A 14122-nucleotide genomic window follows, 5' to 3' on the forward strand; every position below is an offset into this window, starting at 1 on the left:
ATCATGAAGATGAGGGATAATTAAACTTTGAAACAAACACTATCTCGGAATTCTCTTATTATTTTACATAAGCCAGTTAATACCTTCTGAAAGTGGCTGAAGAGTATACAAACAATGTCTTTGACTTAAACATGTTTAATGCATTGGTTATTCCTGCATAATGTTATTAACATTTATATGATAATGTTTGCATTTTCAATTAAATTTAACCAAATTCTGCCATTACAATACACTTTGATTTGTATTCTGCTCTTATAAACTCTGTTATAATCATCATGATCATATAAACTGAAATGAGTGGACAAAATAGGAGAAATAATGTATCACTCAAGAATTGAATACACTTGTACTTAAACATGTTGAACTTAAAATCTATTTTAATATTCAATGTCATACAAGTTTAATAAGTACATGTACATATTTCCTAATATATGATGATGCACATCAATTCAACAAAATCTACTTATATTATAACAGGACCTGGATTAATATTTTTACTCAATAGAATATCACAATAGGATATGGCTTTTGCTATTGAAGAGGATCAATAAATATAGCTATCGTTCTATATAGCGGCCTTCTCCTTTGTTAAAGTTCTACCTAGAAAATGTATTCTGTTACACAATCATGTTATAGAGTACAAATACACTGAGTGTCAGACAAATTTCCTAACAATTTAAATGGACATACTTAATTACAATTATTTGGTATTCATGGTATTTAACATTTATGGCAAATTTTTGAATGATTTGATTATATTGGTGAAATGCTTTCATTGTGTGTTGGGTTGCAGTCTCATTGATGTATACATGTACAGTACATCTCTTTTTATATTATCAAATGTAGTTGTATAAAAAAATCTATAATTTCCATATATATGCAATTATACATTTCTATTTTTATTTTTGTTTATTGTCTATTGCAATTGTGTGATAAAAAATCAATGTACTGATTATGCCCGTAATGGGTCCACTATTGGAAATAAAATATATCTATCTATCTATCTATTTATACGTCAAGTAGTTTTAAAAAACATATTTTATTCTTAAAAAAATAAATGTATAAAAAAAGAAGATGAGGTGTAATTGCCAATGAGACAACTCTTCACAAGAGATCAAATGACACAGAAATTAGCGACTATAATAGGTCACCGAGTAGTCTGGTTTGAAATCTTACTTTTAAGAGGAAAACTAAATACATGATAATAAGCACAATTTTACAACTACATTAACCCATTTAAAAAAATACTGTAAAAATAATATTTCAAAAATTTGTGATATTAGCTAAATTAAAATATGTAATTTTTCTGTTTGCATTGCGACTTCTAGATATAGAAATTATGGCATCGTTAAGGATAATTCCCCCCTCAGCTCTGTGGTGCAAATACTGCCCAAAAGGATATTTTGGATCACGCTCAAGGGAGCCAAAAGGATCATATCAGTACAGAAGGGTTAAACACTCAAATATTCTTTCAAAGCAAATCTAATAGTTAGTACAATTGGATTGAAAGATGCGTTGATCAAGTTAAACAAAAGATTTAGCCGAAAAGAAACTATATTGCTTTTTACAAATTTGTGATTATTTTCTCACTACATATATTATTTATGATATAAAAAGAAAGATGTGGTATGATTGCCAATGAGACAACTATCCACAAAAGACCAAAAATGACACAGACATTAACAACTATAGGTCACCATACGGCCTTCAACAATGAGCAAAGCCCATACCGCATAGATAGTTGTTTTGTTATATTTTACATGTTTTATAACAATCTCATCAAAAATATTGTCTCATTTTCAAATTTTCAAAAATTATAAACTTGGTCCTCTTCCAAATATCTATATACATCATACATGTATACTTATAAGTTATAATATTAATATTGAACAGGCTATCATTTCAACTTGGAATTATTTCAAATTATGGAATCTGCCAAATTTCTTGTGATTGAAATTATTAATAAATTCCATGCTTTTAAGGTTTTTAAACTTTCTATTATAAAGAAGATAGCACAACATTATCTATACAACAAGTATGGCATGGAAAGTGTTATGCACCACTCAAAACATTATAAACAATACAGAATAAACATGGAATTTCAAGCACAAGAAATTATGCAAATTCCATTATTTAAAATAATTCCATGTTGAAATAATAGCCTGTTATTTGTTAACTTAGGATTTTGTACATGTGTTAATATTAAGATGTTTGTCTTGGTTACAAAGCAAAACTTGGATTTTACACCAATAAATAATTTGATTTGATTTGATTAAGTTAAATGATAAGTTTACATTTTTGGTTCACATACAATTTTAACTGATCCAAGACTCTATAATCTGCCAAAACCGACTATTTAATTAGTCAAGCTGCCAAAAAATGTATATATATAGCTAGGTGTATACATGTATATGAATGTTATTTGAGTTAAACAGAATATAAGTCTTTTATACTAATTTAAGTTTCGAACATTGTTGAATGTTAAATGGTGAGTATAATAATTGCTTACACCCTCAACTTTTAGTAGGTCACTAATGTGGATAGTTGTCTCATTGGCAATCATACTGATCTCATTTTTATATTAAAAAATATGATATAAGATAAAAACTGAGAGTACATGTAGTATGCATTACATTTGTATACAGTTAATCTATAAAATGTAGGAGATATTATTAGTGTGTAGAATAATATGGATTGTCGATCAATAACTGAAGCACAATGAGTTACATGTGAAGTTCTGGTGAAGAAGAAAATTAAAATTATAAATACATGTATTGTATCTCTGTAAACTTCCTCCTGAATTTCCTCTCATCAAGTTGATTGAACATTCTGATAAGAAAAATTTAGAGGGAAATTGTACTAAAGGAAACATGGTATTGATATGATAAACCTTTATGTTCCTGTACTTAGCTGTAAACTTTATAATACCAATTGTTTCCCCCTCTCATGCAAAATATGTTTTTGTTCAAATATATTCTTTATATATAAAGGAAAGAATCTTACCTTCTGCCTTTTTCTTATTGTAAAGTTCTTCCAAAGGAGTATTCTGAGTTGTGTTCCAAACCCCATCTTTTGATTATTGTTTTATTTTTATGATCATCTAAAAAATTTAAACATACATGTATATAGAAAGTATGGACTCAGACTTCTATTAAATTAAGTTTTACTGTGTGTATTGTTGTGTGTTTGGTTTTTTCTACATTGGCTAGAGGTATAGGGGAGGCTTGAGATACCAAAAAAACATGTTTAACCCCGCCGCAATTTTGTGCCTGTCCCAAGTCAGGAGCCTCTTGCCTTTGTTAGTCTTGCATGAATTTTAATTTTAGTTTCTTGTGTATAATTTGGAGTTTAGTATGACGTCCATTATCACTGAACTACATTGTAGTATACATATTTGTTAAATTGCCAGCTGAAGGACACCTTGTGCGGGAGTTTCTCGTTACATTGAAGCCCCATTGGTGGGCTTCGGCTGTTGTCAGCTCTATGGTAGGGTTGTTGTCGCTTTGACACATTCCCCATTTCCATTCTCAATTTTATGTCAAGTATAAAAAGTCACTTTTCTCAGCTTTTTGTCTTTGTTAAATATGTTAACACTTTAAACTTTTTGTAAATTTTTGGAATCCAAATTAAACTTACAAAAATGTACACATGATGAACATGTAATTGTACTGTCAACATAAATTTGTTCCGCCTAACAGAAGTTCCACTGGAAACTTAGTTATAAACAATGTCATATTATCTGTTCCTGGTGGAACAAATATTCTATACCATTTATTTGGTTATATTTATATTAGGAACATACATTTATACAATGTACTGTAATATTTATTCTAGTGAAAATAATATTTCAGATGAGAATACTTTATCCATTTGAATCTAAATTAATATTATGAAGAAACTTTTATTTCGTGACAGTACATCAAATTTAGTTTAATTTGAATTCAATACTGAAGAATTACAACTGTTTTACTAACTAGAATGAAGATAGTACTAGTTGGATAGACTTTTTGATGGATGAAGACTGCTAGATTGGCAACAAAGATTTTTAAAGTCTGTCCTCAAGTTCTAAAATGTACTTGGGAAATAATATCTTTTGTATACTTTTCTTAGCTACATGTACATATAGCAAGTCAACATGTACCATTGCAAACTCATACCAATATTAACTTGTTCCACTGCAAACTTGTACCATTAAAATGGGTATACAATAATATGAATGTTTATGCAATTCTTTATAAAATATTCATTGATTTTCCTGCTGGGAATATGGGGATGCAGATCACAGCTTCTTCTAGCCTTTGGTCTTCCAAATATATATATTAAACAAAAAGAAGAAATGTTTCTAAATAAATACATTTCTTTAATAAGCAAATTAATATTATATAAACCAAAATCGTTATAATTTAATTTATGTCTAACATGTCTAATGATTAAACATTTAATCAAATATTTATCAGTAACAGTTAAATGATGGAATTGTTCAAGGGAGACAACAAAGCCAATCTGTTACAGTTTTCATCAACTGATTCGCAATTAAACACCATTTGAATGTATTTAATGTTCATCAATTAATACACTTTAACAAAAATGGCTGTGTTACAACACCATAAAATGTTCTCCATGTACAGACAAATTGTACAATTTGAAAAGTTTTAAAGCCTGGCAGCTCTTAGATAAATAAATATTGCAATGCATCCATTTAATGTTTTAAAAGGTTAAAAATCCTTGTGGATTTTAATGAACATTTTCTTTCCTTGTCGCAGAAATGGTGTTAAAAATAAACAAAAACATTAGTTTCATTTTATACAGTCCATTCATTTACACTATTTAAATCACCTTTGTTGTGTTGATTTTTTATTGACCCTCTATTGTCCATTTCAATCAATATGATATAATACAATCATTACCTGAGGGGGATAATCACAAAGATTTTACCAGACTGTGTTTATTTTGACACCATCTGCAGCAAGGAAACTAAATGTTTAGATAAACCCACAAATTTGTTTTGTCTATACTGAGAAAATTTCATGAGTAAACACAGCCATTTTTGTCAAAGTGTAATTTGTGAACCTTAAATAACTTAAGTTGGTCAAGTTTGCAATGGTACAAGTTAGTAGTGATACAAGCTGACATAGGTACAAGTTTGCAGTGGGCAGTGGTACCAGATAAATTATAATTCCTATTCCCAGGTTTTACAGAATCAAAAAATAATCTATAGGAGTTTAATATATCAGACCATATCAGTTATTTGTTTTAGTTTTTTAAAAACATTAATAATTCTTTAGGAAAATTTGATGCAAATAAACATATAACTAAAAAGTTAATAATTTTAAACATTGTTATTGAACATGGGATAGTCGTTTTAATGGTTTGTTAAACCAAGGGTAATATTTGTATACAAATCCTTGTGTTAAAACGATGTTCTGTTAAGTGTTACTCACAAATTATTCCTGAATCCTCATCAATATATCTACATGTATCCAATATAAGCTTACCTATCTATTCACAAATTCATAATGCCATTCGTTTAGTTTTCTTTCAAAATCACATGTTATACCTATTACAAAAAAATGTTTAGTTCTACCTATTTAGTAGACCGGAAACTTCAAACACGCGGATGTTCGGAATTAGAACGTGAGGACTTTAGGGTCAATTTTAACCTCGAACATAGAGAAGCTCGAAAACAATGTTTATGCAACAATAATTCCGTGAATGGAAATCGCCTACCTCGGTACCGTTTTTTATAAATTTTCCCGCATATTGTTATTTCCGGTTTCAAATTTAAAAGTGGAAAAATAACAAAGACAAAAATATGACTACAACTACACCAAAATTCCAGAAAACAAAGCTGAACTCTGCTCTTCACAGACAAATAAAGAAAACAAAAGTAAAACAGAAGAAAGTGTTAACATTGGTGCGAAAAATACGGTTGTATATGCTCTCGTGAACTTATTTGTAGGCCTATCTTTCTGAGTATGATATGATTGTCTTGAAACTAAAAAGATAGAAACTTTAGCTCTCTTGCTGCCAGAGGGACCCACATGTTCATGTTTCAATTTATGCAAGCTTTTCATCTTTGCTGGGGTCTCATTGGTGTTTTTTTTTTTTGGGGGGGGGGGGGGGTTGGAGGGAGGTCTGATCCCGGTTCCCAATTATTGTTTAGTGAAAATATTGTATCCTGCTTCTGGTTGCCATAATAGCTCATGTAATTTCCTGTGTCCCGCAGGTCTTCTTATTAGTTATCTCAGTTGGACTTGGTGTGTCAGTGTAAGATCACCCCATCGCACCAAGTCCGACTGGGATAACTATTTTACATCCCAGCTGTTTTAGATTAGACAAAAAACCATTTACAATTTATAAATTCTAGTTTAGAACGCCACACAACCATAACAATATACTTTATATATTACTATATGATATATACCCTTTTTGACCCCCAAACACGATGAGTAGATATCAAACAATGTCAACTCGCCCCACTTGCCAATCGGCCCACACTATATCGCCACTTTATAAAAATATCGTTCCACTCTTGTTTACTGACTTGCCCCACTTGCCAATCGGCCCACACTATATCGCCACTTTATAAAAATATCGTTCCACTCTTGTTTACTGACTTGCCCCACTTTGAAAAAGTGTAAAATCAAATTGAACAATCAGTCTGAAAATTCACTAATTAACGAAAAAGGTTAAAACCCCACTGAATAAAAGTCTGACAACTCGCCCCATTTATAAAAAGATCTTGCTTCCTTTAAGTATGTCAAATTACTATTATTTCGTATCCAGTCGTCCTTGTGTAGTGGTATGTGTCGTGGCTTGATATGCTAAAGGTCTTGAGTTCAAACCCAGCATATACACTGGATTTTTTCTACGTGAATTTTGATAGATAGTCTTTTCCGTATAATTAATTATAAGTTTTATAGTGGATTTTACATTCCCGCCAAAATGTTACAGAACAAAGGAAAGCATGCATAACAAAGAAACTCAAACTGGGGTGATCTGGTAGGGGTGATCCGGCTCAGGAGCTGGGATGTAACTAACCTGATTTCATGCTTAATTATTAGACTTTCATGTGTCACGCTTAAAAATTTTGTGGTGCGCCAAGGTACAAATGTAAAGTCATCAATTTGCTAATGGATCATCGTACGATGTAGATGTAGAATCCCAGTGAGACCCACTATCAGGGATGATTCCACTATATAGTTTAGGGCCGCTTAGCGGCCCTTAAATCTACCAGCGGCCCCCAAAAAATGTTTGTGAATATAAATTCTCAATTCAGGAAAAAAAAATAAAAATCGGTATTTCCAGAAAAGTTTCAGTCACTGATTACGGCAACTATAATTTTTCATAGTTTGTCGTCAAAATGTAGTAAAATTCGGATAAGAATGCTGACTACGATCGTATTTTATTAACAACGATTTAATTATGTCAACGTGAGGTAATCAATTTTAGAAGCCAGATTCAATTGAATAAAATTTTATGGGAGTATTTGAATTCGCAAAAGTAGATCGCTCAGCAGGTTGATCAAAAACATGCTTTTTGTCAAAATTGGTGTCAAAGCAGACCTCGGCAAAGAACAAATTCAAATTTTGATATAACATTGATAAATAAATTTTAAGGGGCGCCAATCTTATAAAAGCAGATCGCCCAGCAGAGCCGGTTGTGTAACTTGATTAAAATTTGTTTTGTAAAAGAAATTACTTTACATTTTGCTCTATTTCCTCAAAAGACAACAGTTTGAGCATTTTTGAAAATAATGTTGATGATGGACCATACATGAAATGAGCTCCCCCCCTGAAATACGATGTCATCATTATGGAACTGTTTCAAAAGATAAAAAAATGATCCAAATAATTTTAAAGTTCACTGGTGCCTGGTGCAATTGCTTTAAATATCTTATCAATTAAGTATATCACCTTTTGTAATTGCTTTTCTGAATTCGACAATTGGCCAGTTCAATTTGAAATCCATTTGAATCAAGGTAAGTTTATAAAGATGATCTGTTGAAAAAATACCGAATGGATGATTTTTTTCAGTGGTTAATATGGCAAGCCGTTTTGTTATTTAATCTAACTTCAAGATATCTCATAAACTTTATAAGATATCTTATATAATAGTTTGTAAGATATCTTATAAAGTTTATAAGATATCTTACATAGTTCATGAGATATGTTATAAAATTTATGAGATATCTTTTATAGTTTATAAGAAATCTCATATAGTTTTCTTTATCAGATATCTTTTAAATTGTATAAGATATCTTATAAACAATATGATATATATATCTTATAAACTATATATATAAGATATCTTATATACTATATATAAGATATCTTATATATAAAGTATATTTATAAGATATCTTATAAAAAAGATTATTTAAGATATCTTATTTCTCTAATTCTTCGTCAATTTATTCTTTTCTGCACCCATTGTATAAAAAACATTTAATCAACGTGTGGTTCGTTTGATCTCAGTACTTCATTGGTTAAAATCGGATTATGATGTCAAATGTTCTTGCTTTCCTCTGAATTTCCTATTGTGACGGCATGAAAAAAGACGACCATGCCTGATGAAGTCACATAGAAAGAACACATCTTTTTGCAGATCATTCGAAAAGAAGGAATAAGTGTGCCTGCATAATGTTAGAAAATCATTAGAGAAACAGATTCCACCACCAAATCTCGTGTAATACGATATTTATCCACTCTCGACAGTTAAATTTCATAAGATATCTTATTACATATATAAGATACCTCATATAATATAAGATATCTCATATAATATATAAGATAGCTTTAAAAAAATAAATTATATAAGATATCTCATTATCTTATAAAAATATATGTTATATAAGATATCTTATATATTATGAGATAATTTGAGATAATTTGAAATTTGAATAAATAGCTTTGTTTATGTTAGCTGGTATAATTATATGCCTTGTTTACCAAAGTTAAGATGATAGTGCATTATGTGCAATGGTATTCATGTATTACAACTTCCCTGATCTGAATCCAATAACTTCTTCAATCAGTGTACAGGTGAAACTTAATATACATTTTCCGTTTTTACAGGTCAGGAAACTGATATTATTTCGTTTTAGATTGTATGCATAAAAAATTCCCAATTGGGATAAAAAATTCCCAATTTGATGTTCAAGGGACCCATTTGAAAACACCTGGAATCATCCCTGACTATGCTGTATCTCTTTCAATTCACCGTTTCAGAATCTAATGCATTCTGGGTAATATTGTCAAAAGCGTACACCAAAATGTTGTGATTGGTTTAAAACGTTCTAAACAATGGAAATTGAGCCAATGATGTACCATTATTTTCATTTTGGTGTATGAACAATGAGATTATCCATAGTCCTTTAGATTCTGAAAAGGCAAATTAAAAGATCGAAGATTAAACAGTGTTATATTTTTCTTTAATGGGACCGTCCCAAATGTAACTGCCATTTATATGCATTGTTATGGGATGATGTCAAAAAATGAATGACATCATTTTTAGGCATGTGACATCACAGACGTCAAGCTGTCATATTTTCTGGCACACGAAATGCAACCTTGAAAAACTCTGGCAGCAAGAGGGTTAAATAAAAGAAATGATTAGCAAGATTTGACCTGTTGATACTATTTGTAATGCTTGCTCTTTTATTAATAATTAATGTTTAATTATTCAGGAGTATATCTCCGACTTTTTTAATATATCAGCTTTGATCAGTGTTTGGTAGGACTATAAATTTTCACTTCTTCGTACACAAACATCAAAATTATTTATTTTGTAAAAATATTGCTATTCTCCGTTTTAACTTTATTCATGTACCTTACAACAAAATTATTTTCATTTACCTGTGTGTATTATTCTTTGGCAGAAAGGTTATTATTGTGTTTCTAAAATTGTTTAACATCTCACAGCGGTATACTACTAACTGTTGCCTATATTTATTTATTCCTTATTTTATCAATTTGGTATTTACCTTGTATCATACATCATGTAGATCAAATTTATTTGTTCAGTGTATATTCACTTGTGTTGATTTGTCTTTTGATTGAGTTAAGCCATTTCAATTGATATTTTATAGTGTGTCTTTTTATGTTGTGATGTTACACTATTGTTTCAGATAAGGGTGAAGGTTGGTACTTATCAAAACATTTAAACCGGCTGCACTTGTTTGTACCTGTCCTAATATAAAAAAGAAGATGTGGTTACGTGTATGATTGCCAATGAGACAACTCTCCACAAGAGACCAAAATGACACAGAAATTAACAACTATAGGTCACCGTACAGCATTCAGCAATGAGCAAAGCCCATACCACATAGTCAGCTAAATCAGGAATTTGATGTTCAGCAGTTTTTATTTGTTAATGTGGTTCAATAGTGTTTCTTGTTTCTCATTTTTTATAAAGATAAGACTATGACTGTTGGTTTTCCCGTTTGAATGGTTTTTTCACTTGTCATTTTTGGGGCCCTTTATAGCTTGCTGTTTTGTGTGAGCCAATGCTCCATGTTGAAGACTGTACTCTGACTTGGATGGAGAGTTGTCTCATTGGCACTCATACAACATCCTCTTATATCTAAGATCTACATGTACAATCAGGTCAAATTCTGCCAAAAATGTAGAAAGGAGTGATTTCCCTTTTTTTACCATCTTTTGTGTTTTGGACAAAAATTAAATTAGATATAAACATGATAGATGGAAAATTAATAAGTAGAATACAATGTTAAAGATGCACATAGACTTAGGTGAGAGACACAGGCTCTTTAAAGCCTCTTGTTTTGTATATTGTAGTGGGTTTGATATCCAGTGTTGATGTCAGATATACTAATCTGTTGTACTTATATTATTACAGGTATGGTTACAGTATTTGTTGGCAATGCAGAAATTAGCCATTGAAGCTCAAAATAAAGCAAAGGAAGAAAAAAAGAATATTATACATAGTGATCATATAAGATCAGTATCGAAGGTGAAAATCACACATGAGAAAGAATATTATACATACATATAGTGATCATATAAGAGAGTATCAGATGTAAAAAAAATTACATATGAGTATAAAAATAGCATAGAAATACCTTAAATTACATTCAATACCATCATGCATCGTACAATGATACTTTAATGTTGTATTCTAACCAAGGTTTATCTAGTCCTATATCATCAGCCTTTTGCCATAGAAAACTTGGCGACCATCCTTGTCTTATTAGCACTCTCACATGTACAATTATTGCCAGATTTTTAGGCCTAAAATAAAATATTGTTTGTTTCCCCAATCCCGACCAACCCTGCAAAAACAGTCCGACTCATAAAAAACTAAGTCAAATATTATTTTGTTCATTTCCAATTTTCAGGCTTGCCGTATCGACCGATATTGTTCCAGCTTTTTGGAAAAATTAAATGATTTCCCTACCTACATGGGTACCTAACCACACCTGCCTTGGCAGGGTCGGGAGTGGGGAAACAAACAATATATTAATTTAGGCCTTATAAAACTTATATCATAGGTTTATATGACCAATGTTTCAGACAATATGGAAAATCAGTGCAGATAAATTATTTTTAAGTCTTCAAAGAGTTATGTCCCCCTTGGAAACATTATTGCATGGAAAATTGAATTTTTAGCGCTCTTGTGTAAATTCTTGCCAGATATTTATGAAACTTATTTTGTATGTTTATATCAGCAATGTCTCAGATTGTTATGAAAATAGTTTTCCGATCAAATATCTTTTAACGAGTTCTGCCCCTTAGAAAAATAGACATACCAAATGTGCAACAAGGGACATTAGAACTCTGTACTTTTATTATTTTTAACTTTCTTTTAACAATTGAACATTCTTTGGTCAAATGCTAAATCAAAATAAAATTTGACAATATTACAATTAATTACTCTTTTACAGAAAGTTCTACAGTCCTGCAAAGGTTAGGAGGTCAGCTGGATATTCAAGACAGCACTTCATTTGGACATTCGACTGATTCATTTGGACATTGGACTGAAATCATGACAAGTGAACATGAGTGTTATAAAGCATGTGCCTTGAATACGATATCTTCAAGAAGTTTGCCAATCAAGGTTTAACAAAAGTACTTCTCTTATCAATATCGATAGATGAGAAATGCACATCCTGGGAGAATTTGTAAAAAGCAATTATTATGTACCCATCTATGTTATGTACAGGCAGATTTTAAGATATTATTGAACTTCTCGAATGAAATGGATTAAAAAGTAATAAATTAGTAATAAGTTCCATAACTTCAGAAACATGCATGCATTTATTGTGACTAAGAATGTATATTTGTTATGTTTATAAAATTAATTACTATTGAAAAGATATATTATGAATATGTAATAAATTTATTTTAATATTTATGTGATTATTCTAGATCTTGTACTATATAAAAGAAAAACAAAGGTTATGGGGTATCCATACATGACACAAAATCAGTACATCATTTTAAATAAAACATCATATATTTAGTAAAATATGTGTGAAATAACAATATGCTATTGATAAGTTTTCAGGGGAGATAACCTAAAATATTATTCTTTTGAATAAAGACTTTTTGAAAGAAAAGTTATTATCTCCCCCATGGAAACTTCCTACAAACATATATTGCAATTTCACACATATTTTACTGAATATGAAATGTTTTAATTCACATAATGTGTGATTCTTATAAATATAGAATACTTTTAGAAAGAAAAACTATATGAAAGCTTAGTTTGGACAATTTAATAGCAATTCAAAATAAACAGTTCCCCTTCAGCATGGAAATGAATATAATATAACTATACAAACTGATAAACTAATTTTGTCACAACATCATTAAAGTGGAGTTAAAGTCTTATAGGATTGTAAGTATATTTTATTTTATCAATATAAAACAAATTGCAATTTGGTCAAAATTTTGAATGAGTTGCAATTGGTGGAGAGCAACACTAACAGTCAAGTCACTGTAAAAGATTTATACTGTGGATTCATTTATTTGCCTGGCTTCACATTTATTTGATTGAGGAAAACTTGCATTTTCGTGGATATTTAATTTTCATGGTTTTTATACAACCGCAAAAATTAAAAAAATTTTGGTCGTTTATTGCTATGACGTTGGAGTGTTGTCTGCGTCGTCGTCGTTGGCGTGTTGTCTGCGTCGTCGTCGTGCGAATACTTTTAGTTTTCGCACTCTAACTTTAGTAAAAATGAATAGAAATCTATGAAATTTTCACACAAGGTTTATGACCACAAAAGAAAGGTTGGGATTGATTTTGGGAGTTTTGGTCCCAACATTTTAGGAATTAGGGGCCAAAAAGGGCCCAAATAAGCATTTTCTTGGTTTTCGCACTATAACTTTAGTTTAAGTAAATAGAAATCTATGAAATTTTGACAAATGGTTTATGACCACAAAAGGAAGGTTGGGATTGATTTTGGGAGTTTTGGTTCTAACAGTTTAGGAATAAGGGGCAAAAAAAGGGCCCAAATAAGCATTATTCTAGGTTTTCGCACAATAACTTTAGTATAAGTAAATAGAAATCAATGAAATTTAAACACAAGGTTTATGACCACAAAAGGAAGGTTGAGATTGATTTTGGGAGTTGGGGTCCCAACAGTTTAGGAATTAGGGGCCAAAAAGGGGCCCAAGTAAGCATTATTCTTGGTTTTCGCACCATAACTTTAGTATAAGTAAATAGAAATCTATGAAATTTAAACAAGGTTTATGACCATAAAAGGAAGGTTGGGTTTGATTTTGGGAGTTTTGGTCCCAACAGTTTAGGAATAAGGAGCCCAAAGGGTCCAAAATTGAACTTTGTTTGATTTCATCAAAAATTGAATAATTGGGGTTCTTTGATATGCCGAATCTAACTGTGTATGTAGATTCTTAATTTTTGGTCCCGTTTTCAAATTGGTCTACATTAAGGTCCAAAGGGTCCAAAATTAAACTTAGTTTGATTTTAACAAAAATTGAATCCTTGGGGTTCTTTGATATGCTGAATCTAAAAATATACTTAGATTTTTGATTATTATACCCCCGCTTTAAAAAAGGGGGGGTATACTGTTTTACCTCTGTCTGTCAGTCCGTCCGTCCATCAGTCCGTCCGTCAGTCAGTCCGTCCCATGAAA

The 14122-nt window shown here is 30.7% G+C and overlaps 1 protein-coding gene across 4 annotated transcripts in view; it reads right to left on the bottom strand.

The window, feature by feature from the left end:
- LOC143055224 (phospholipid-transporting ATPase ABCA1-like) overlaps positions 1 to 5604 on the bottom strand; it is a 75276-nt gene extending 69672 nt beyond the window's left edge. For 2 of the 4 annotated variants that reach the window (XM_076228376.1, XM_076228358.1), the window contains exons 1-2: positions 5496 to 5603; positions 3004 to 3100 (exon numbers count right to left, since the gene is read on the bottom strand). In XM_076228376.1, the coding sequence (XP_076084491.1) occupies positions 3004 to 3069 (66 nt within the window). In that variant the 5' untranslated portion in view covers positions 3070 to 3100; positions 5496 to 5603. Of the gene's footprint in view, positions 1 to 3003; positions 3101 to 5441 lie in introns of all 4 variants that reach the window. The other 2 variants (XM_076228370.1, XM_076228364.1) reach the window with 2 other exon arrangements.
- Between the last annotated feature and the right edge of the window lie 8518 nt (positions 5605 to 14122).

This window comes from Mytilus galloprovincialis, chromosome 1 (assembly GCF_965363235.1).
Source record: "Mytilus galloprovincialis chromosome 1, xbMytGall1.hap1.1, whole genome shotgun sequence".
Taxonomy (NCBI): Eukaryota; Metazoa; Mollusca; class Bivalvia; order Mytilida; family Mytilidae; genus Mytilus; species Mytilus galloprovincialis.